Genomic DNA, 23,063 nt, shown 5'->3' with positions numbered 1-23,063 from the left:
AGTGGGGTACACGTTTGAGTTGTGTGAAGTGATAAGTCTGTAAAAACTGAATGTCCAGTTTTTAATGTTTGTTTGGTTTAGTATCATCATATAACAGATCATCAGTATCGGTTCAAAATCACTATCAGTGATGGTTCTTAAACCGATACTGATTACTCGGTACTGATAGTTATCGACCATCAGTGACAGTTATTAATCAGAACCGGCACTGATAGTCGGTTTCAAAAATTGATGTTCTGAAAAAAATGAATTTTGTTTTTCAACTAACCAGTGATCGAGGTCCGAGCTACCCACACATCGTCGTCGTGTTTTTTTCGGGCATGTGCGTTCCGTTGGATTCGAAGTCGTGACCTCCTCCCTCACGCATACATTCCTTACCATATCATCTATATCTCATTGTTGATAGCACTACGAGATATTTTCCTTTTAACCCCTCCTACTAAAAGTTTATCATGATTATTTTGGTATCTAAATTACTTCAAATGAAAAAGTTGTCAATTACAAAGTTATATATCTCATCGAAAGCTATAATTTTAAAATAAAATTTATCTCCATCTGACACCCTATTAAAAAGTTATGAATTTCGAAAAATCGATTGTCATCAACTATCAATGCTGGTTCATGATAGTCCCTTCATTATCAGTGTCGGTTGTGGTATGAATCGACACTGAAAAGTCACTATTAGTATCGGTTCGTGGTTGAAATCGGCACTGATACGATTTTTACATAACCGACACTGATAGGACATTACTTATGGCATGTTTCAAAGTAATAGTTTAGTATAAAAATCACGCACTAGATACTGATAGGACGTTACTTATAGCATATTTTGTAAGTAATAGTTTTGTATAAAAATCGCGCACTGAATGAAATTAACAAATTAATTCATCTTCACGAAGAAGAGGAGATAGGAGAGGAGAGAGAGGCGGCATCAAAACTACCGGCCGCCTTGATCCATGCCTCACCAGAGCTCCGTCCGCCTCTATCCACATCTATGGCGGCTAATGGTCTTGGATCCGCTCAACGCCTTCACCTATGGCACGGACACACTACCACTACATCCCTCTGTGTCCATTTCCCGCCTCTTGTGCGTAACCACCACCCTCTACTTTTGATCATGAACTCTACCCACCAACCTCCTGTAATCTCATAGCGGGGCACTAGCGCCGCATGGCAGTCCATTTCTTGTTCCTTCGATGACCCTCCTGTATAAACTCTACCCAAGGATTGCGGTTTGAGTGAACCATAATTCTAAATTGACGTTGGCAAACAGGCAAAGTCGGTGGTGGATGAGGAAGCCAAAGAGAAGGAGAACGGCCAGAAGCGTGACTTGTTAGTGTAAAATTCAAAAGTACAAAGAACTCGAGTGAGATCTTGCAATTTTTCAGGTCACTAGTGTTTAGCATATACGTTAGTCTGGAACTGGAAGCCTACGCCAATAAGGCCCTTGAATACTCCAAAAGTAAGAGGCGAAAGTGTGCCACATCTACCAAGTGACCTACCTCGCAAATGAAACACCTTTTCACGTTTCAACCTATAGCAGCATATTTTCTTAAGGAGATTGAGATGCAACACACGATTGTACTCACTATCTCGGTGTACATTTATACAGGAGTGCAGCCGCTCATCGAGTGCAACAGAAAAGCCTGAAAGCTAGAGTAGGCAGACTGAGTCGGCGGGATGCGTGGGGTCGATGAAGCCCGCCGGGTTGCTGACAATAGACATTTTCGTTGATGCCGCCATGGAGGAAGGCGTTTTTCACGTGGCGATCGCCGTCCAAACGCATTAGGAGGTGTCGCGTGGCTTGATGACGCTGTTTAGGATCTCCTGAGACACGGTGGAGTAGAGCCATGATACGACACTGTAATCAACCTGAGTCCAGTTCGCGTCGTCAAGCTTCATCACGGCGTCGACGGTGCCATCGACGTGGTCGAGAATGCCGAACTTGCGGAAGGCAACGTCAAAGAAGGTGCTCCACACAGATCAAGGACAATCATGTTGATCAGTTGTATGAAGGCAGCACCGTAGCAGAGATGGCAATGGGCTCAGTCAACATTTTGAGGGATGAAAGGATTCCTGTGCTTAACCGAACCAGAAGAAGTCGATGAACTGTTGGCCATCGTGAAGAGGGAGGAGCACCATGAAGGAAAATCTGATACCATGAAGGAGATTAAGATGCAACACACATGATTGTATTCACTATCTCGGTGTACATTTATACAGGAGTGCAGCAGCTCATCGAGTGCAACAGAAAAGCCTGAAAGCTAGCAGGCGTGCGGCGAGAGCTGTTGGGTGTTGGCCGGAACGGCTCGCTGCAACCTGTTGAAGAAGATCAACAGAACACACGCGAACTCGTGGAACACTCAGTGATTTTGGTGCTGCGTAAAACCGGCAGCTTTTCTGGATTAGAACTTCGCTATTTATTGTTGATTACAGCTGATCGTGGTCCGGCCATTCCACCATGCATGCGAGGTCCCGCACCACTCCTTCCTACGACTACGTGCACGACGCGCACCAGCGCCGCGCAGGACTCGCTCTGCCTCACGACGCAGCGTGGTGAGAGCGAGAGAACCGGGCACTACTCTAACAGCATGTGCAAACCGGATAAGCATGAAAACAAAAGACTTTAAGCAAACTAGATTACCTAACAATTCTCCCCCTAATCTAGTTGTCGAGGATGTTGACGACGCCGATCTTCGAGCGCAGGTGCAGGAATCTAACCCGGCCAAGTGATTTGGTAAGAATGTCCGCCAGCTGATCGTCGGTGTGAATCTTCTGGGCAATGATGTCACCGCCCTCGACGCATTCCTTGATGAAATGGAAGCGCGTCTTGATGTGCTTACTCCGGCCATGAAACACCGGATTCTTGCACAGTTGGATAGCTGATTGATTGTCGATGAAGATGGTGGCGACGCTTGCTGATTTGCCGTAGAAGCGCCCGAGCAAACTCCCAAGCCATAGGCCCTGGCAAGCTGCTGTTGAGGCTGCAATATACTCCACCTCGCACGATGACAGCGCCACCACCGGTTGCTTCTGAGACTGCCATGTTACTGGCGCGTCCCCGAAGCAGAACAGAACACCCGTGGTGCTCTTGCAATCGTCCACATCTCCGGCCATGTCCGCATCGCTGTAGCCTTTGAGTTTGATCTCACCCTGGCCCTTGGTGTAGCTCAAACCGAAGTGCAGCATGCCTGCTATGTACCGAAGAATGTGCTTGATGGCGCTGAGATGCTCCGTCGTTGGATTCTCCATGAATCGGCTTACATACCGGACCGCAAAGCTGATGTCCGGCCGGGTATGAACCAAGTACCTCAAGCTTCCCACAATGCTGCGATAGTAAGATGCATCAACAGGAGGACTTGTACTTTTCTTACTCAGCTTTAGGCGATTCTCCATCGGAACGTGGACGGTGTTGCAGTCGTTCATGCCTGTCTTCTCCAGTAACTTGGCCGCGTACGCTGCCTACGACAGAGTGATCCGCCCAGGTTGCTGCTTGACTTCGATGCCCAAGTAGTAGCTCAGGCACCCGAGATCGCTCATCTTGAATGAGCGCTTCATCTCCTCCTTGAATGCGTCGACTTCTGCTTGATCGGCGCCGGTGACGATCAGATCATCGACGTACACACCCAGGAGAACGCGCTTCTGCCCTTCGCCGCGCGTGTACACTCCATGTTCATCCGCGCATCTGCAAAAACCAAGCTCCGCCAAGGTGCGATCGAGCTTGATGTTCCAAGCGCGAGGTGCCTGACGAAGACTGTAGAGGGCCTTGCTCAGCTTCAACACCTGCCGCTCGTGTCCCGCCACGGCGAACCCCGGAGGTTGTGCAACGTACACTTCCTCGGCAAGGTCCCCGTTCAGGAATGCAGATTTGACGTCGAGGTGGTGCACCGCCCATGCTTCGTGCGCAGCGACGACCACCAGAGCGCGCACCGAGTCGAGCCTCGCCACCGGAGCGAACGCTTCTTCAAAATCTATGCCGGCGCGTTGCACGTACCCTTTCGCCATGAGCCGCACCTTGTGGCGGATTACCGCCCCGCTTGCATCCTTCTTGAGCTTGAACACCCACTTCAGACCGATCGGGCGGTGTCTGGCGGGAAGATCCACCAGACTCCACGTGCCATTGTCGACGATGGCCGCCAGCTCTTCCTCCATGGCTGCTTGCCACGCCGGGTCGCCGTTCGCCTCCTCGAACGTGTTTGGCTCCTCGGATGCGGCAAGGAGGAGCTCATCTGGGCTAAGCTCCCATGGCTCAGAGGTGTCGACGCAGTCCGCCACCATGCGGTATCGTCGTGGCGCTCCTTCATCGTCCAGATCCATCCCAGACGGAATATGCAACGGCGGAGAGACGAACTTGACATGCTTGGCGTCTTGCTCGCCTGCCACTGGTGTATGTTGCTCCACCTCGCCTGGTGCAGAGACATGGGAGGCCGCAGGGGATACAGGCGCCTCCGGCTTGTCGTCGCCCTTGAACGTGCTCACCGTGTACTCGACAGTGAACGTCTCAGGGGCAGCGCTTTCGCTAGAGTCCGCCCAATTCCACCCTTTGGCCTCGTCGAAGACGATGTCGCGGGTGACATGTAGCCGGCCGCTCTCTGGGTCGTACACGCGGTAGCCCTTTGAGCCCGGCTTGTACCCCACGAACACCATCTTCATGCTCCTGTTGTCAAGCTTCTTGGCGTGCGGGCGGGTCACCTTCACATGCGCTAGGCAACCGAACGTGCGCATGAAGTGAACCGCTGGCTTCTCTCCGTGCCAAGCCACATACAACGTCATGCCTTGCAAAGCTTTCGTCGGCGACCTGTTCAAAATGAAGACAGCAGTACTCACCGCCTCCCCCCAGAACGTGCTTGGCATTGCCTTTGCCTTGAGCAGACAACGCGCCATGGCCATCACCGACTGATTCCGACGCTCCATGACACCATTCTGTTGAGGAGAGTATGGCGCCGTGAGCTGCCGATGGACGCCCTTCTGCGCGCAATACTCGCCGAAGGTGACCGAGGTGAACTCCCCACCCCGATCAGTGCGTAGTGCGCGCAGTTTGTGTCCCGTCTCCACCTCGACGCTGGCCTGGAACTTCTTGATTGCGCCGGTAGCCTCGTCCTTGCTCGACAGCAGTACCAACCACATGTATCGGCTGGCATCATCGACAAGAAGAAGGAAGTAGCTGCGCCCGTCATGAGTCGCCAGGGTGACAGGACCGCAAAGATCACCGTGTACAAGATCAAGCGGTCCCGTCGCTCGGTACTTGGCCTCCTGAGAGAACGGCGCACGCCTTTGCTTGCCTGCCAGGCACGCGTCGCATAGTTGATCGACTTGATCCAATTGTGGCATGCCGCGAACCATACCGCCACGGCCAAGCCTCCGGAGCGTGTCAAAGCCGAGATGCCCGAATCGCTCATGCCAGCGCCACGCGTCGTCGTCGGTGCGCGCCAGGAGCGAGACGGGTTGTGCGATGGTGAGTGTGATCTTGTAAAGACGGTTCTGCGAGCGTCCAACCTTGGCAAGGAGCTCCTTCTGCGGATCGCGTACCCGTAGAACGCCTTCATCGATCAGCACCTGGCAGCCGAACTCATCGAGTTGGCCCAGGCTGATTATGTTGCTGTGAAGACGTGGGATGTAGTAGACCTCGGACAGTACGCGGTGGCTCCCTCATCGCACCGAGAAGATGATCGTGCCGCGCCCGACGATGTCCACCAGAGAGCCGTCGCCGAACTTCACCGTCCTGGTGATGCTGCGATCCAACTCGGAGAAGGCAGAGCTGTTACCGGTCATGTGATTCGACGCGCCCGTGTCGAGGTACCACACACCGAGTTCTTGCTCGAGATCGTCGGTGTCGCCCAGCTGCACCTTGGAGCGTTCCTCGTTGAGGTAGACCCGGCCATCCGCGGACACCACCTCATCGTGCGCCAGCGTGGTGATGGACGCCACCTCGGCCATCATGAGGGCTGGCTCGTCCTCGCCATCTTCCTGTGCCAGGGCCAAGTTCGCCGCCTCATCGCGCTTCTTTTTCCTGCATTCACGCTCAAAGTGCCCATATTTCTTACAATATCGGCACTGATCCTCCTTGGTGGCCTTGCGGGGCGTCTCACGCGCATGACTCGGTTGTGACGAGCCGAGGCGCGAGCTCCCAGAACTGCTGCTAGAGCCGCCGCCACCAGTGTTGCTGCCGCCACCGCGCACGGCCTCCTTCTCCCGCCGGCGCATGCGACGGATCATCTCCTCCTCCTTGGTGGAGAGGAGCAGCCGCGAGCCCATCTCCACAGCCAGCCTCCACGCCTCGTGTCTCTGCTCGACGGCGCGCAGTCGCCCCGTCACCTCCTCGACAGACATCGTCCCGACGTCGAGCAGCGTCTCGATGGAGATCGCGACCTGATCGAATCGCTCGGGAACGACCTGCAGCATCTTGCGCACGACTTTGATTTCGTCGATGGTGTCACTGAGGAGACGCAGGTTGTTGACGAGGCCGATGATGCGCATGTAGAAGTCATCGACGGACTCTCCATCCTTGAAGGTGATGTTGTTGAAGTCGCGCCGCAGCTTCTGGGCATTGCCCTCGCGAACGCGATCGACGCCCATCCGCATGATCTTGACTGCCTCCCACGCCTCCTTGGCCGTGGGCTTTCTACCGATGGTGGACAACATCTCCGGCGGGACTGAGCGGGCGATCGCTGCTAGCGCCAGCCGTTCCTCACTGTACTCCACGCCGCCGAGCTCGATTGCTGCCCACAGACCTTGCGCCTGGAGGTTGATGGTCATCATGAGCTCCCACTCAGGATAATTTGTCTTGGTCAGCATCGGATACTGCATGGACCCCGACGTCTCCTTGACAGTGCGGTGGACGACGATCGGCAGCTCCCACTGTGCGCGCCCATGACCACGCCCGCGCCTCGACGGTGGTGATGGCGATCGTCGCCGCTCGCTCGCCGGCGCGTTGCCACGGCGTGGTGGTGTACTGGACATCACCCGGCCCTCGCTGAACCTTCGCTCTGAATACCAATTGTTGGCCGGAACGGCTTGCTGCAACCTGTTGAAGAAGATCAATAGAACACACGCGAACTCGTGGAACACTCAGTGATTTTGGTGCTGCGTAAAACCGGCAGCTTTTCTGGATTAGAACTTCGGAATTTATTGTTGATTACAGCTGATCGTGGTCCGGCCATTCCGCCATGCATGCGAGGTCCCGCACCACTCCTTCCTACGACTACGCGCACGAAGCGCACCAGCGCTGCGCGGGACTCGCTCTGCCTCACGACGCAGCGTGGTGAGAGCGAGAGAACCGGGCACTACTCTAACAGCATGTGCAAACCGGATAAGCATGAAAACAAAAGACTTTAAGCAAACTAGATTACCTAACATTGGGAGTGGCCGGCCACAAAGTACGCTGTCCGCCGGTTGATGCAGGCCGCCGCGACACAACCATCGTGCATCCCCTGCCTTGGGCCCTTGGTCGTTTCAGCGAGTGCATTGCTGCTCGACGACGTAAGTATCGACGCGGCTACGCCACTTTCTACGAAGACCACACGCTGCCGCTGGTTGAAGTCGAACGCGGCGGCCGCGCACTGGTGGCCAGTCTGCGTTGCACGGGCACCGTGTTTGCGGCAATAACAGTTCGCCGGAGCGCTTTCACTCTTGCAACCCGCTGAACTATAGCCTCTCTCGATCGGGTTCCTCTCCGATCCTTTGTTTCACGAAGATCAATCATAGCTCGGCAGTGTGCATAACGAACTAAACAGGAGTTTAATATTTGTTTCGGCACAATTTTGCATCCAGTGTTGTTTACATCATAACCAGACGAACTTCAATGAATGAATTACTACACACACCAATGAATTCACGACGATCTGTCACTTCGCCCAACTCAAAGTACACCCCAGGAAAACACAGATGCAATGAGCCTCATGGTCAGAGAATGAATCAGAACACCCCAGCAACTCGACATGCGCGCGCCAAATCAGGCCGGCGGCCGCAACCGCTCCTCTCCCTCTGGTGCCGCTCGGACCGCGCGAGCAGCACGCACAGCTGCACCTCCCACACGTCACTCGCGAACTCACGGGCTGGCCTTGCTGGCTCCCCGCCTGTCCTCAGCTCGGCGTCGTATCGCACCCTCCGCGCCGGGTCGGACAGCGTCTCGTAGGCGCGACGCAGCTCGAGGAATAGCTCCGTGGACTCGGCGCCCCAAGACGAAGGACACAAGTCGGGGTGGTACCGCCGCGCCAGCCGCCGGTGCGCGCGCTTGATATCCTCAGCGCCCACGGCCGCCGAGTGCTCAAGCGACAGCACCTTGTAGTAGTCGCTCTTCTCCGCCGCCGAACAAAGACTCTCCCTCGTCGACCCTCGTCGACGCAAGGAAAAATTTATCGGTAATAAAAATTTATCGGAGGCTAGTGATAAATAAAAATATTTGATTTATTAGAATTTTATTGATGATATATAAAATTTTTTAGACAAAATTTGAAAAAGGGGCTCAATTTCTTAGAAGATCACATAGATTCTATCTAAACCATTTGAAAAAAATAACACATAAATGTGCAGTAACACGTAACTATTTTGTTGAGTGACAACCTCAATAGCATTATCTGTCGTCGTCCTCTTACTGGCGACATTTGTCAATGATTACTGAAATTTTTGGCTGATAAATAAATTTATCGGACCCCGTCGATAAATAGGATTATTGGGTATCAATTTTTTTTTACGATAAATTTTTCACAACATTGACGTCGCCGCCGCTATCACCTTGCAACGACTCTTCCAGCCAAACAAGGCAGCGTTGTTGTCACACCCGTTTTCAAAAGGACAAACCAGATATATTGCACATGTATGCTAGGATTAAGTTATATACATACGGTGATGTTATAAGTGACATCATTATAGCGATAAAATTCTTTATAGAAGGACCCGTAGGTATTAAAAAAAACACTAAGATAATCCAACGGTAGCAGGTCTTCCATCAATCTACAGGTGTTGTTCGGGGGAGCGCAAGCCTAGAACATGGTCTCCAAGTCAAAGTCTTCCTCCGCCTGGAACTCAGCTTCATCGTCCGGGAGATCTTCGAAGTCTTCACCTTCTAAACAACAATAAGATGTTTGGAGAAAGAAAATGTGAGTACATATCGTACTCAATAAGTGTGAAAAAGCATGACATGAGGGCTTAAAACAAGCAATGCTTGACTCAAATTTACAACATCTATGCCTTTCTAACACGGATTCAAAAAGACATAGCAATCCTATTTACCATGTGTGACGACAAGACTTTAAAAGGCATAGCTCATCGAATTCCATCCGACTACCAAACTCACCAGATATTCCATATCCGATTACCAACTCCTCGGGTTACCACCACCGGACTACCAGAACCAACCATCGAAGACTCTCACTAATCATGAAGAAGTCCAAGCCCACTCTTGACCATGAGCACGGCTAATATATCAGTTTTACATATTGCATAGGTTGCACACTTTAACCATGAGTCTTGATTCACCTGTTGCTTCACCCTTGCGGGATGTAGAGCTAGAATCTCACTACAAGGTCTTTACAAAACACCTCCAAATTGTATACACTATAGCAAAAATGGTCCTGTTAGGTTATGATTGTGATTTTAGTGATTAATGACAAAACAATCGTTGGGACTAACATATTTATCAAGAATATATGTTAGTAAGTCTTATGGATGCAACACATCAAGAAGCCACCGCAGCCGGGACACAGTTTGATTGAATTGGAGAAGTCCCAGAAGAATTGACCTCACGAGATAGTCTGGTGCAAAGAAGTTTTCACTCACTGGAGATTTATGTTTAGAGACTCTTAGCCTCAATGGATAGTCTAGTGCTCTATGTGTTGAACTCACCGGAGTATTTCTGACAAAGGAGGAGAAGGCTGAGGACCTCACCGGATAGTCCGATGATCTATACAGGGTAATACCGGAGCATTTCTTGTAGAGAAGAATGCAAGTGTAGAAGATTGAAGATCAACCCACCGAAAGGTCCAGTGCTTGGTTTGTGCACACCGAAGTATAGCACCGGAGCATTTCTTGCAGAGGCGACTGCATGTGTTGAAGAATGAAGAACAACCCACCGGTCTAGCTCAAGATAACTCACCAAAAGGTCCGATGATGGATTTGAAGGCATATCGAAATATCTGGTGTCCACAGAGGCTTCTAGTTTCTAAGTTTGTACTCACCGGATGATCCAGTGTTAGTACTACTGTCCTCACCGTATTGTCCGGTGTTAACAGCTTTTCTGAGCCATTGGAAAAATACCTAGTTGGCAGGTTTGAGGCTATAAATACACCTCCACTCTGTCATTTGACGTGTGGCATGCTGCTAGAGTCTAGAGGAAGCTCATATACACTTGAGAAGACATCCAAGCCACCAAAATATTTAAAGTGATTATCCAAGGAAATTAAACACAAGATTAGAGAAGTGTTTAGTGCTTATAGGCCTAGGGTGAGTTGTAGCTAGGTGCTGTAGCTTAAATAAGGGATCAAGGAGTAATCCTAACTTGTACCAAGTGGTACATCAACGCTGTTAGAGCAAGAGACCATCTTGCCCCAACAAGTACAGCGAGAGTTTCTTCTAAGAAGGAGACTCAAGCTTGGAGACGAAGTTTGAGAGGAAGGAACATGACAAATGTATTGATAGTAGAAAAATGGATCGGTCTGGGGGAGTATCACAACGTGATTTAGTGTTTGGGCACCTCTGTGTCCTGTGTGTTGCCTTGAGCATTCTCCTTGTGGCCTCTCTCTTTCCCAGATGACCACGACCCCCTATTTATAGGGTGGTACGTAGCTTAGTGTACAAGTTATCATGATGTACAAATATCTAGAACCTGACCGAATTATTGGGCCTTATCCTGGATAACTACTTTTTACCCTGCAAAGAAAATAAATATCTACCGTGGTAATTATTGTGGTGCCTGCCCCCTGTGGGGTGAGCCTATCGCCAATTGCCGCCCGACTCCACTCTACCGGGGGTGTTAGGATGACTTTCATCGCACTGGGGTGTCAGGATAAGCACCACTTGCACCGGCATTAATCGCTTGTCACCTCGTGTCAAGTTGGCTGTAGGGGAGTATTCTTTCTTTCCTGATATTATCTCCGGAGATTGGTTGCATCTTTAGGCTTCGGAAGGCCACAAGGGCACTGGAGGGGTGGCCCGAAGGGGTTCGTAGTCTCTGGGGGTCAGGCCTCCTACTGAGGGTCTGAAGGCCAAAGGCTCTAGAGGGATTTGCTGTAGCTTCGAGTCTTCGGAAGGCCACGTACGTATCGGAGAGGTGGCCCAAAGGGGCCCGCAGTCTCTGGAAGTTAGGCCTCCCGCTGAGGGTCTGGAGACTGAAGGCTCCGGAGGGACCTTTGATAGTGATTATCAACCATTATCTTCAGGCTGGTTTATTTTCCCCCAACAGTACCCCCTCATTCTCTGGCCCCGACGTTCGGAGCGGTGAGAGGATGTAGAGGAAAACCAACTTCAGCTTGGGCTAGTAACAAGAATGCTTGAAGGTAATTTCCTGTCCCTGAGAAGTTTTTTGATGGGAACCGTGGGTGTTGATGGCGAAGCTCAAGGCTGATGGTGCATTGGTGGTGGTGACATGCCCTGGGGTTATGCTGAGGTTGGAGGTGCAGTCGGCATCGAAGTCGAAGACCGAAGACGTATTAGCAGAGGAGGCACGCTCTGGGGCCTGTTAGAGTTGGTGTATGCGGTATTAGGACTCGAGGCCAGAGGGGCGTTGGTGGAGGTGATGCGCTTTGGGGTCCGTGCTGAGGCGGATCTAGATTCTTCGGACTTCTTTGGTGATGGGTCTTATTGCTATTTGAGTTTGTCAAAGTGGGGGATTACGTGTGGGATCGGGGGACTCCCCACATTCGCCTGTTTGAGGATGGCAGGATGGGATGCGGTTCGTTTAAGGTTTTGTGCCCACACCCCTGGCATGCGCTGAAAGGAGTCTAGGCCATTAATGTGATGGGACGTTCGTGCGAGAAAACGAGGCGTTGTCGTGGGATGTTGCCATGTGTCGGTGGAACGACCGGGATGTGGCCACGGGCCCCCAGAGATTAATGAGGGATGCCATGGAACGATGCCGCGTTGGTTCCGCTTTATCTCCCGGGCGTACGTGGCTGCTTGGCTCGGGTATAAAGCTGGGGTCATCTGGCTGGACTTACTACTATCCCACGCGCGAGCACTCAACCATGACTTTGAATATAGCATCGTCTTCCTCCTCATCCTCTTCAGAAATGCCGATGATCTCGACTCTTCTACTGGGGTTGGGCCATCTCGGCTACCGGCGGTGGCGCTAGTGGTCGTCCTGCTTCCGTCCCCGCGGGGTGGGAAACTTCCTGCCGCCTCTGCTCAACCCCCAGTTTAGGAGACCACGCCTGTCGTGATCATCGATATTTCCGACGATGATGAGGAGATTGACTAGGATCTCCTACGGAGGGAGAGCAATGAAGAGAAGCAGGCTTCAACGGCGAGGGACGAGGCCCCGACGGTGTCTCCTTTGGTTTCTTCTTCATCTTCCGATAACTCAGGGGCTGGCCACTGCATCAACTTTAGCGGTGGCAGGCCGCAAATGAGGTGCATACGCCGCTCCATGTGCGGCCCCTGCTAGGATCCGTAGGAGGTGAAGGCTGCCTTTGGGGGTGCTTCTGGTGAAGCCATGGACATCCCTGTCTTGCCGTTTGACGATGGCCTGCCGTGGGCCATAGTTGCCTTTTGCCACCTTGTACTCTTCTCCCCTTGGTTTGCTCTTTCGGAGTATATCTCCTCCGTAGCGGCCTTTGTACTGTTGCTTCTTTGTACGCGTCCTCCGGATGCATGATTTGTTTAATAATATAATTTGGACCTTTGGGGGCGATTGTATCTCTTTTTTGGGCCGAAGTGTAAGGGGATCCTTCAAACAGGTGACCATATATATGTGTGCCTTCGTGCCTTCGTGCTACGCTTCTTCTTCCCCTTCGTAGGCGATGACTGGTTTTTTGGATAACTGAGGTACTGAGCCTTTGCATAGATCGTAGCCAGCTTCGTTCCTCCCTAGGGAGAGGTTGCCTCGGGAATCTGGTAGTGGTAGACACATAGGGTAACTAAGGAGGGCCGGGCAAAGCAATGGCGACCTCGTCGTTCCCAGTCATCACGTACTCCTCAGGTTCGGTGTTGGTAGGGCCTTCTTCCAAATTTGTTCCAGATTTTTGACCCAAGGAAGTCGATCTGGAACCTTTGGGGACAAAATCCGGAGGTGGTCTGCTACCCTTCAGGTTCTTAGCCGCTGCCCGGCTCTGGAGGCAACCCGTCCAAAGCCTAGCGACGGCATGTCGGAGGTGAAGCCGAAGGCTAGACGGGAGAGCTGGTCCTCGACCCCCTCGGCCCTTAGCCACTGCCTGGCTCTGGAGGTAACCCGTCCGGAGCCTGGTGATGGCGTGTCAGAGGTGAAGCTGAAGGCTAGACAGGAGAGGTGGTCCTCAACCCCCTTGGCCCTTGGCTGTTGCTTAGCTCCAAAGGTAATCCGTCCGGAGCCTGGCGATGGCGTGTTGGAGATGAAGCCGAAGGGTAGACGGAAGAGGTGGTCCTCGACCCCCTCAACCCTTGGTCCTTGCCCGGCTCTGAAGGTAATCTGTCCGGAGCCTGGCGATGGCATGTCGGAGGCGAAGCCGAAGGCTAGACGGGAGAGGTGGTCCTCGACCCCCTGAGCCCTTTGGTTGTTGCCCGGCTCTGAAAGTAATCCATCTAGAGCCTTGCGACGGCGTGCCAGAAGACACTGCCTCTACAATGAACAGTTGGAGATTCCATACTATTTCCCATGCCACGTAGAGTGGGCTTTTACTTAATATTAGCATGATCTTCATAAACGACGTATGAATCGTGCCTTAGATGAGACTGTAGGGTAATGACTTTACCTTTTACCATACGTGTTTGAGTCACGTGGGTCATACCTCTTCCTGCGGGGAGAGGGATTTATACCCCTTTGGTTTGTTGGCTGTGCCTGTAGGGGGTTAGTGGTTTCGCACCCCTCCGGTACGGAGGCGTTTGCCTTCAAGATGCTGGGTGATTTTGTTTGATAGGTTTTTTAGAACCTCTCCATCCGGCGGAGGTTTTTGGAAGACACTTGCGGGGTTTTTGAAGACTCTCCGTCTTGCGGAGGTTTTAGTAAGGCTCTCCGTCCTGCGGAGATTTTTGCAAGACTCTCCTTCTTGCTAAGGTTTTGGGAGTCTCTCCATTTTGGCGGAGGTTTTGCAAAACTCTCCGTCTTGTGGAGGTTTTGGAAGTCTCTCCATTTTGGCAGAGGTTTTGTAAGACTCTTTGTTGTTGGCGGAGGTTTTTGTAAGATGCTCCGTCTCGCGAAGGTTTTTGAAAATCTCTCCGTTTTGCCGGAGGCTTTGTAAGACTCTCCATTTTTGCTGGCGCTTTCGCAAGACTCTCTGTTTTTTCGGAGGTTTTGTAAGTCTCTCCGTTTTCGCTGGAGGTTTTGTAGGACTCTCCATTTTTATCGGAGGTTTTGTAGGACTCTCCGTTTTTGCTGGAGGTTTTGTAGGTCTCTTCGTTTTTTCTGAAGGTTTTGTAGGACTCTCTGTTTTTGTCGGAGGTTTTGTGTCACGCCCAAATCCTTAATTACGCAATTAAGTATAATCATGTTTTTTAAGTATTATGTTTAATTTTGCATAATTGTAATTGGGAATACTAATTTACTTTGTTAAAAGTCAATTGGATGAGAGAAAAGAAATTCGGGAGGGAAAAGAATGAAATTCGCAATCAAAACGGACCATTTTCTCTAAAACGTGGGGCCCACATGTGGGCCAACTACCCCTCCCTTGCAGCCACTTGCTCCCACCCCCTCTCTCCTGTGCCCTCACTCCCACCTGTGTAGCAGGAGCTGCTGCTCCTCCCTCCCTCTCACTCCCTCTCAAGCACTCTCTCCTTCTCTCTCAAATCTGACCTCAAGAGGAGGATTCGAGGTGAGTATGTGGTACCTACATGATCATGAGCTCATAAGGTATCCATCCCCCAATTCATTTTTGTTTTCCTGGAGGATTTGAGCCAGATTTGGTGTCTTTTGGTGTTTAGGGTTGAAATGTAAAGAACACCGGATTTCTTTGTCTCCCGAATGATTTCCTCCATTTCCTTCATCCCGCGACGGTCACCCAACTCCACAAGCATCGTGGGTAAGTCTCTTAGGCTTCCCATGGCGTGAATTCAAGATTTGGTTGATAGATTTCGAGTTTTAGTGAAGTTCTTGAGTTCTTGATGAAATTGGAGCAAAGGAGGGTTTTGGATGAATTTGAGTTAGGAATTGAGTTTCTAGGTTGGGTAGTGAGTTCTAGGACCCTTAAATTAGCTCTAAGATGTTTCCTATTGGTATGGAGAAGTTCACAAATAATTTTGGCCAAGTTTCCCACTCTCAAACGGGCTGTTCTGGAGCCACCCGGAGAATCCGGGTTAACCCGGAGGGTCCGGGCGACTCCCAGCCAAAAATAACAGAGAGATCTGCACGGAGGGTCATCCGGAGACTCCGATACCCGGAGTATCCGGGTTGACTGTTCATCAGCCTTTTTTTTTCTTTTATGCTGATAACTTGTAAAATTCATAGTAAATTCTTCGTAGCTCCAAAAATTATGAAACTAATTTTGTTGGTTTCTTAATAAAAATATACCCAGCCATTAAATGTTGAATTAAATTTCTGAGATTAATTAATTATGTTAAAGCTTCATTAATTCATCAACAATTCTTAACAAGTCCAAAGTGGGTGAATCCAATTTTGCTAGTTTTCTTATGACTTGTTCTAGCTAGGAAAAATATTTTCATGCATTGTAAAGCATATTTTTATGGCATTTCATCTTATGCATATTATGGCATGCATTATTGCACTTTATTCATACTCATGGCATTGCACGCATTATTCTTTTTTAGAGAACATCGAGCCGGTGATCCAGGAGAGCGAAGGAAACTTTGGATAGCTACCTGAATAGCAAGGCAATCATCTAACATATTGCACCCTATCAGTTGAATTGAATGAAGTCTAAATATTGATAAATTATGCTTATGTATAGGTTTGCATGTATAGGGAGTCGATGTCGGGAACAAATGGGTAGAACCTACGTCAATTGCATTCTTCTACCTTGATGACTTGTTCATCCACGTTCCTTGTAGCTTTGAGATGATGTTATGTCTAGGTACAAGTTCGACTTATATGCTTAGCCATGCTTAGGTCTTTCGGTAGAAGTCGAACGACGACGTTTTCCATTGTTCGCGAGCATAGGATTTACTTTTGTTGCACAAATACGTGGTTGAGTTTGTTATGGTTGGTTGAGTGGTGAGTATGAGATGAGATGTGGGCGGTGTTAGGGGTGTCATCTACCCTCAAGGAAAGTCTGGGGGTAGTTCAGGAAGGGAACCCGGACACCGTAGGCTGTTTACATTGTTTAAGGCCGTCCGTCAGTACAGTTGGCTTTAGCGCTTACCATACTCACCACATACCGATCTAATGGTACGGCGAGCCGAATACCTTCGCAGCTGTGGTTTTGTGGGGCCTGAACATCGACGGTGTGAGCGGGCGGGCTTGTAAGTGGTACTTGTTTGCTCTGGGAGTAGTTCTAGTACCGCCGCGCCGAGCGATGCATGACGCACATGGTTGGGGCTGGTTGGGAAAGGTTGACACGGCTACCCCCTGTGTGCACTTTAGTGGGTGGCACAAGCCGTATAGTCCCCGAGTCGTGTGGGTCCAGGAGTATCCCCTTGCAAGGTGTAAAAACAGTTCGAACTGCCACGGTCTCGGTCATGAGCATGCTATGGTTTCATTTGTATCGGTCGTAGAGTTCTCGCTTGTGGATGATGGTTCGGATATGTGGTTTGTGGTTCGGATATGTGGGAGGTGGTCGAGATGGCACTTGTTATACATTGATACTATTGTGGTTACAGTTTCATATGATCAGTTGGTAGTTGCAGGGTAATTTCATATATGTTGGTTAAGTTGCTCACACATATGTCAAGGTTGCTTACCTCTTTAATTTACTTAACTGCATGTTTATATTCTTGCTAACAACTCAATGCATAATCCCTAGAGTCGGGATGTTATATACCCATATTGTGTAAGTCTTGCGAGTACCTTTGTACTCAGGGTGCTACACTTAAGTTGATGTAGGTACTCCGACTGCTGAGGAAGGGATGGTGTTCGGCTACTTTTTGCCTGCCAATCAGGGTGGCTGGTAGGAGTAGTGCATCCTACTCCGAAGCTCGAGCTTTAAGAGTGGAACCTAAGGGCATGTGGCTCCACTCTCTTTTGTTGTCTAGTTTATTCTTTTCGCTGCGTAGATCTTTGGATAAGTTAGGAGTTGAGGGGTTTTTATCTCCTTCTAGCTCGCTTTTGTTATAAATTGTTGGAATCAGTTGCATGCTTAATTTTTTTAATATAAATATTTATTACTTCCTCTTTATTGTGCTATGTTGTGATGTACTATGTTGGAGGCATGTGTTCCGATCCTTGGGCACAAAACACGTGCCGGGACTACTAGAACAAGATTCTGGTTAATCGTCGAGGTTGGATTGTGAATAATGATCCTCCTGATGATTAATTAGAATGCTGTTTGGACGGTTCTTCACATTTTGTAGGACTCTGTTTTTGCTGGAGGTTTTGTAGGTCTCTCCGTTTTTGCCGGAGGTTTTGTAAGAATCTCTGTTTTTGTCAAAGGTTTTGTAGGACTTTCCATTTTTGCCAGAGGTTTTGTAGGTTTCTCCGTTTTTTGCCGGAGGTTTTGTAAGTCTCTCCGTTTTTGTCGGAGGTTTTGTAGGACTCTCTGTTTTTGCCGGATGTTTTGTAGGTCTCTCCGTTTTCACCGGAGGTTTTGTAAGTCTCTTCATTTTTGCCAGAGGTTTTGTATCCCCTTCGGCATGTATTAATGCCGAAGGCTCTACACACTATCGGAGCTACGCAATACCTTCCAAGAAACCTAGGCAGTCTTGCCTTCCAGGTGACCTAGGTATGCTACGCTCGCGGTGTGTAGGCTTGTCGTGCTCCCGAGGAAACGCCTTGGGTGAACCGCAACACTGTCCACCAAGGGTGTGCCCTGATGCGTGAAATTTATACGACCAAAGCTATGCAATACTTTCTTGGAAACCTAGGCTTGATGCCTTCGCAGTGACCTAGGCATGCTGCGCTCATGATATATAAGCATGTCGTGCAACAAGGATTCCTTGCGACAGCATTCCCCAGAGCATCGCATCCTCACATCAAGGTCATCCCTTGATGTGCAGCGTCCACACTACCAAGGCTATGCAATACCTTCTAGGACACCTTGGCATAATCTGCCTTTCAGGTGATCTAGGCATGCTGCACTACTGCAGGTGTGTGGGCTCCACTACCTACCAGGGCAAAGCCTATTCTCCGGGAAACCTTTTTAGGTGACTTTAGGTTCAGGCAAGCAATACTTACAGGTACGTGGGCGTGTCACATCTCCTGAAGAAATCCTTCGGAGGCACCGCAACTATATTACCAAGGAAGTCCCTTGACAACCAGCATCTACACACTATCGAGGCTATGCAACGCCTTCCAGAAAATCTAAGCTTGATTCCTTCACGGTGATGTAGGCTTGCTGTGCCCGCGGTGTGTAGGCATGTCGTGCAACATTACTCAGAGAACCACATCTCCGCCTCCAAGGACATCCCTGGGGGCGTGGCTTCGACACTACTGAGGCTATGCAATGCCTTCCAGGACATCTTGGCATAATTGCCCTCTGAGTGACCTAGGCATGCAGCGCAGCTGCAGGTGTGTGGGCCTCACTATCTATCGAGACTACGTGATACCTTCCAGGAAACCTTAGCATTCTTGCCTTCCAGGTGACCTAGGCATTCTACGTCCGCGGTATGTGGGTTTTTTCATTGTTATGTACCAGTTAAGTTTTGCAGTCTACTGTTGGCAATAAGCAGCTAATTGCAATATAAGACATAGCTAGGTTAGACGACTATTCATAACTCATATCAAATGAAGATGTAACTTAAGTTCTAATGCTTACTGCTAAACAAAGACGTAATCTAGGATTACCATTTGTACCTAGTGGCTATCTGTTGTAAAAACTTCTAGCAGTAAGGTTGGAGGCCTCTAACATATTTTGATCTTACCGTACGAAAGATAGACCAACTAGGTAAACTATCGATAGGTAATAGTGGGCATACCTTTACCAGAATAAGGCCTCTATTATGAGGCTTGAAGGCCTCGAAGCGTACGGCATTCTCCGACTCAGTCCTTGTAGCTGGGATATTGCACTGTCGGTGATGGAGTTGGTGGCGACGGAGTGGGGTCGAAGGGCCATGGATTTGCCCAGGAGTTTGCCTCAGGTTTCCAACCCCTATGCCATCCTTCGCTGGTTCCCTCTGTAGCTAGGTATCCTGTTGTCTTCTGAGGTACTCCTCCCGGAAGGTCGTGAGGGTTCAGTAGTCATTTGTGTTATGGCCACCCCCTGGTCCGTGTAGGATGCACCTGTGTGCCTCTGGGGGTATCAGAGCTTGTGGTTGACGTTGAGGTCACTGTCAGTGGCCACGTGCCCCAGAGCCCGTGGTTTCCAGGGCCTCCTTTCATTTGGGGAGACCGTCGAGGTCGTCCGGTAAATTGGCTTTCGGAGCCGGAGTGGCTCCGACTATGCCTCCCTGGACAAGGTGGACTTAGGGTTCCCTGTACGGGGTTGGTGTCACGAGGGCTGTGTCGGGGGTGTTGGCAGGGTCTGCGCACTCCAGAGCCCTGCGCCTCCTTGGAACCCTCTTTCATCGGAGGGGCCTGAGGAGGACGCTGGGTGGACAGATTCTCCGAAGATGTTGGCTCGCCCGAGACATCCCAGGTGCTGTCGAAGGAGATACTTTGGGACCAAGCCCAGGCAGGAACATCCTTGGGTTCAACCGCCCAAAGCCGGCGCTTGGTTGCGACCTCTCCTGGTGCAGCGAGGTCTTCGCCATGCAGAGGCTGGAAGAGGTTCGTGCCATCTGGAGTTTCCGTACCGACCCAAGGTTTTGGGTCGGTCAAGGCCAGAGGTACACCGTCTCATACGACAGTGGGGCTGGAGGGTGTATGTGGTGTGCCTGGTTGAGACAGCCACGCATATGGTTGCATGTTTCCAATGGTGGATATGGCGGCTAGCGCATTGGTGCTTTTTCTGGTGGATTCCCACCTCTCTTTAGCACTTCTGTGTTCAAGTCCCCATGGATGGCGCGCTGTTGGAGCAAGAGATCGTCTTTTCCTAGCAAGTACGGTGAGAGTTTCTTCTAAGGAGGAGACTCAAGCTTGGAGACGAAGTTTGAGAGGAAGGAACATCACAAATGTATTGATAGTAGAAAAATGGATCGGCCTGGGGGAGTATCACAGCGTGATTTAGTGTTTGGGCACCTCTGTATCCTATGTGTTTTCTTGAGCGTTCTCCTTATGGCCTCTCTCTTTCCCAGATGACCACGACCCCCTATTTATATGGTGGTACGTAGCTTAGTATACAAGTTATCACGATGTACAAATATCTAGGGCCTGGTCGAATTATTGGGTCTTATCCTGGATAACTACATTTTACCCTACATAGAAGATAAATATCTACCGTGGTAACTATTGTGGTGCCTACCCCTTGAGGGGTGAGCCGGTCGCATATTGCCACCCGGCGCCACTCTGCCAGGGGTGTCAGGACGACTTTCCTCGCAATGGGGTGTCAGGATAAGCACCACTTGCACCGGCATTAATCGTCTGTCACCTCGTGTCAGGTCAGTTGCAGGGGAGAGTCCTTTCTTTCCTAATATTATCTCTGGAGATCGGTTGCATCTTTAGGATTTGGAAGGCCGTACGGGCACTGGAGGGGTGGCCCGAAGGAGTCCGCAGCCTCCGGAGGCTAGGCCTCCTGCTGAGGGTCTGGAGGCCGAAGGCTTTGGAGGGACTTGCTGTAGCTTTGAGTCTTCAGAAGGCCACGTACGTACCGGAGAGGTGGCCCAAAGGGACCCACAATCTCCAGAAGTTGGCTCTCCTACTGAGGATCTAGAGACCGAAGGCTTTGGAGGGACCTTTGATAGCAATCGCCAACCATTATCCTCAGGCTGGTCTATTTTCCTCCAACAGACGTCTTAGAGTCTTGGTGACTCGCGAGCATCTTGAGCCTTGGTGGCTCAATCTTGTTGACCCTCCGACTTAGTGTGGAGCGGTGGCAAGACAAGTGTACAGGGATGTAGAGGCCCTTGCCTTGGTGGCTTAAGCTCTAAATTGATCATAACGCCAAGTGGTGAGACCATGCCTTGATGGCTTGGTGACTCATCGTGCTTGAGACCTTGTCTTGGTGACTTGTTAGCTTAAGAGCCGTGACCAAAAGAGACTTGGCGACCGGGAGTATATTCTTTGTGGAGCTCTAACGTGGACTAGGGGTGGTATTCATACCATCGATATCACAAGATAAAAATCTCTTATGCTGAGTTTGTCTCTCTACCTTATTTACATTTTCATATATACATACTTGCAATTCACCTTGCTAGAGTAGGTTGCAATTCTCTTGAGCGATAGAGTAGACACACTAGATAAGCCTATAGCACATGTAGATAGAAATTGAGATGGGTTTATCTTGTGAATTTTTTGGAGCCATTTTGTTTTAGGTTTCTAAGTGTCCTAATTCACCCCCTCCCCTTTTAGAACATCACCGTTCCTCACAATTGGTATCAGAGTCTCATGCTCTTGATAGGCTTAACATCCTAGAGTTGTGATGTCCAGGGTTGAGATGGATACCCATAGTGTTGTACTTTTTGATGACACAAATTTCTCTCGTTGGAAAATTTTAATGCCTTGTTTTTTACAAGCCAATGGTCTAGATGTTTGGAGAGTCACCGAGGAAGAGATGAGACCTCACATTACCAACAAGGAGAGGCAATTACATGTATTGACAAAGAGTATCCTTTTATCATCTTTAAATGTTGATACATTTAATCGTGTTTATTCTATTACCAATGCACATGATATTCAGAATAGTCTAATTGAAATACATGAAGGTACAAAGAATGTGCTCAATGAGAAATATCATATGCTTGTTACTAAGCTCAATGACATCAAACAACTACTCCATGTATATGCTAATGACATGTACTCACGTTTGAATAGTCTTGTCGATGAGATCAATGGGCTAGGTTTGACGCTAATTGACGATGATCAAGTGGTGGGAAGAATACTTCAAGCTCTTCTTCCAAAGTACAAGTTGATAGTCTCTATCATCTACGACAATAACAACATCAAGAAGATGACTCCAAGTCAAGTTCTAGGCAAGATCACCGTCCATGAGATGACCATGAACATAAGGGTGGAAGCCTCTTGCTCATCCGACGCCAAGAACCTTACTCTCACAAGCAAGCAAGCACTATCCCACACATGAAGGTGAAGATAAGGATGTAAGAGCAAGAGTCAAGCTCAAGCAAAGATGATGAAAATGAAAATAAAGATAAAGAGAGCAATGAAGATAATGAGCAAAGCACATCAAGTGATAAAGAAATGGATCTTGAAGTTACCAAGCTAATCTCTCAAGTGGAGAAGAACATCAAGAAGATCGATGCCAAGATTGATCAACGAGTCTCCATGAAAGACTTGGTCAAAATAATTGATCACATCAAGAAGGAGAACAAGACCAAGAGCAAGAGGGAGACATGGGGAAGAGCCAAAGCATTTGCAAGTATGGAAAGATGAGTGAGCAAAGATAAAGATTCAAGCTCAAGTGATGAGAGCTTTGCCACCCACTCTTCCAAAAGAAGCTCTTCCTCAAAGTCATCATCACGCAAGTTGTCATCGCGCAAGTCATCACACAAGTGCTTTATGGTCAAAGGTATGGATATAGATGTAAGTGATGATGAATCTGATGAGGATTCTCTCTCCTATGATGAACTCCTTCATTTGATCAATGAGCAACAAAGGGCCCTTAAGAAACAATCCAAAGAGCTTAAGAAATTTAATACACTTAATGACATTCATGCTACCTTTGTTTCTAATTATGAATAATTATTTAGCAAATTCGATTTGCTAAAAAAAGAGCATGATGAGCTTGAGGCTAAATTTGAGTGCATTTTATCTCAATCTAAGACCCCTTTGGAGCAATCTA

At 49.5% G+C, this 23,063-nt stretch overlaps 1 protein-coding gene across 1 annotated transcript; it reads right to left on the bottom strand.

Moving 5' to 3' along the window:
• Positions 1–2,664: 2,664 nt before the first annotated feature.
• On the bottom strand, positions 2,665–3,426 carry LOC133901460 (secreted RxLR effector protein 161-like). Its single transcript, XM_062342824.1, has one exon. The coding sequence runs from the start codon at positions 3,424–3,426 to the stop codon at positions 2,665–2,667; it is 762 nt and encodes a 253-aa protein (XP_062198808.1).
• Positions 3,427–23,063: the final 19,637 nt, after the last annotated feature.

The sequence above is a fragment of the Phragmites australis genome, chromosome 20 (genome assembly GCF_958298935.1).
Source record: "Phragmites australis chromosome 20, lpPhrAust1.1, whole genome shotgun sequence".
Classification (NCBI taxonomy): Eukaryota; Viridiplantae; Streptophyta; class Magnoliopsida; order Poales; family Poaceae; genus Phragmites; species Phragmites australis.
Note: the sequence above shows the minus strand (reverse complement) of the source record. Positions and strands in the feature narration are given on the sequence as shown.

Coding starts and splice junctions, on each gene's coding strand:
- LOC133901460 (XM_062342824.1), bottom strand. CDS start 3,426: ATGAACGACTGCAACACCGTCCACGTTCCGATGGAGAATCGCCTAAAG.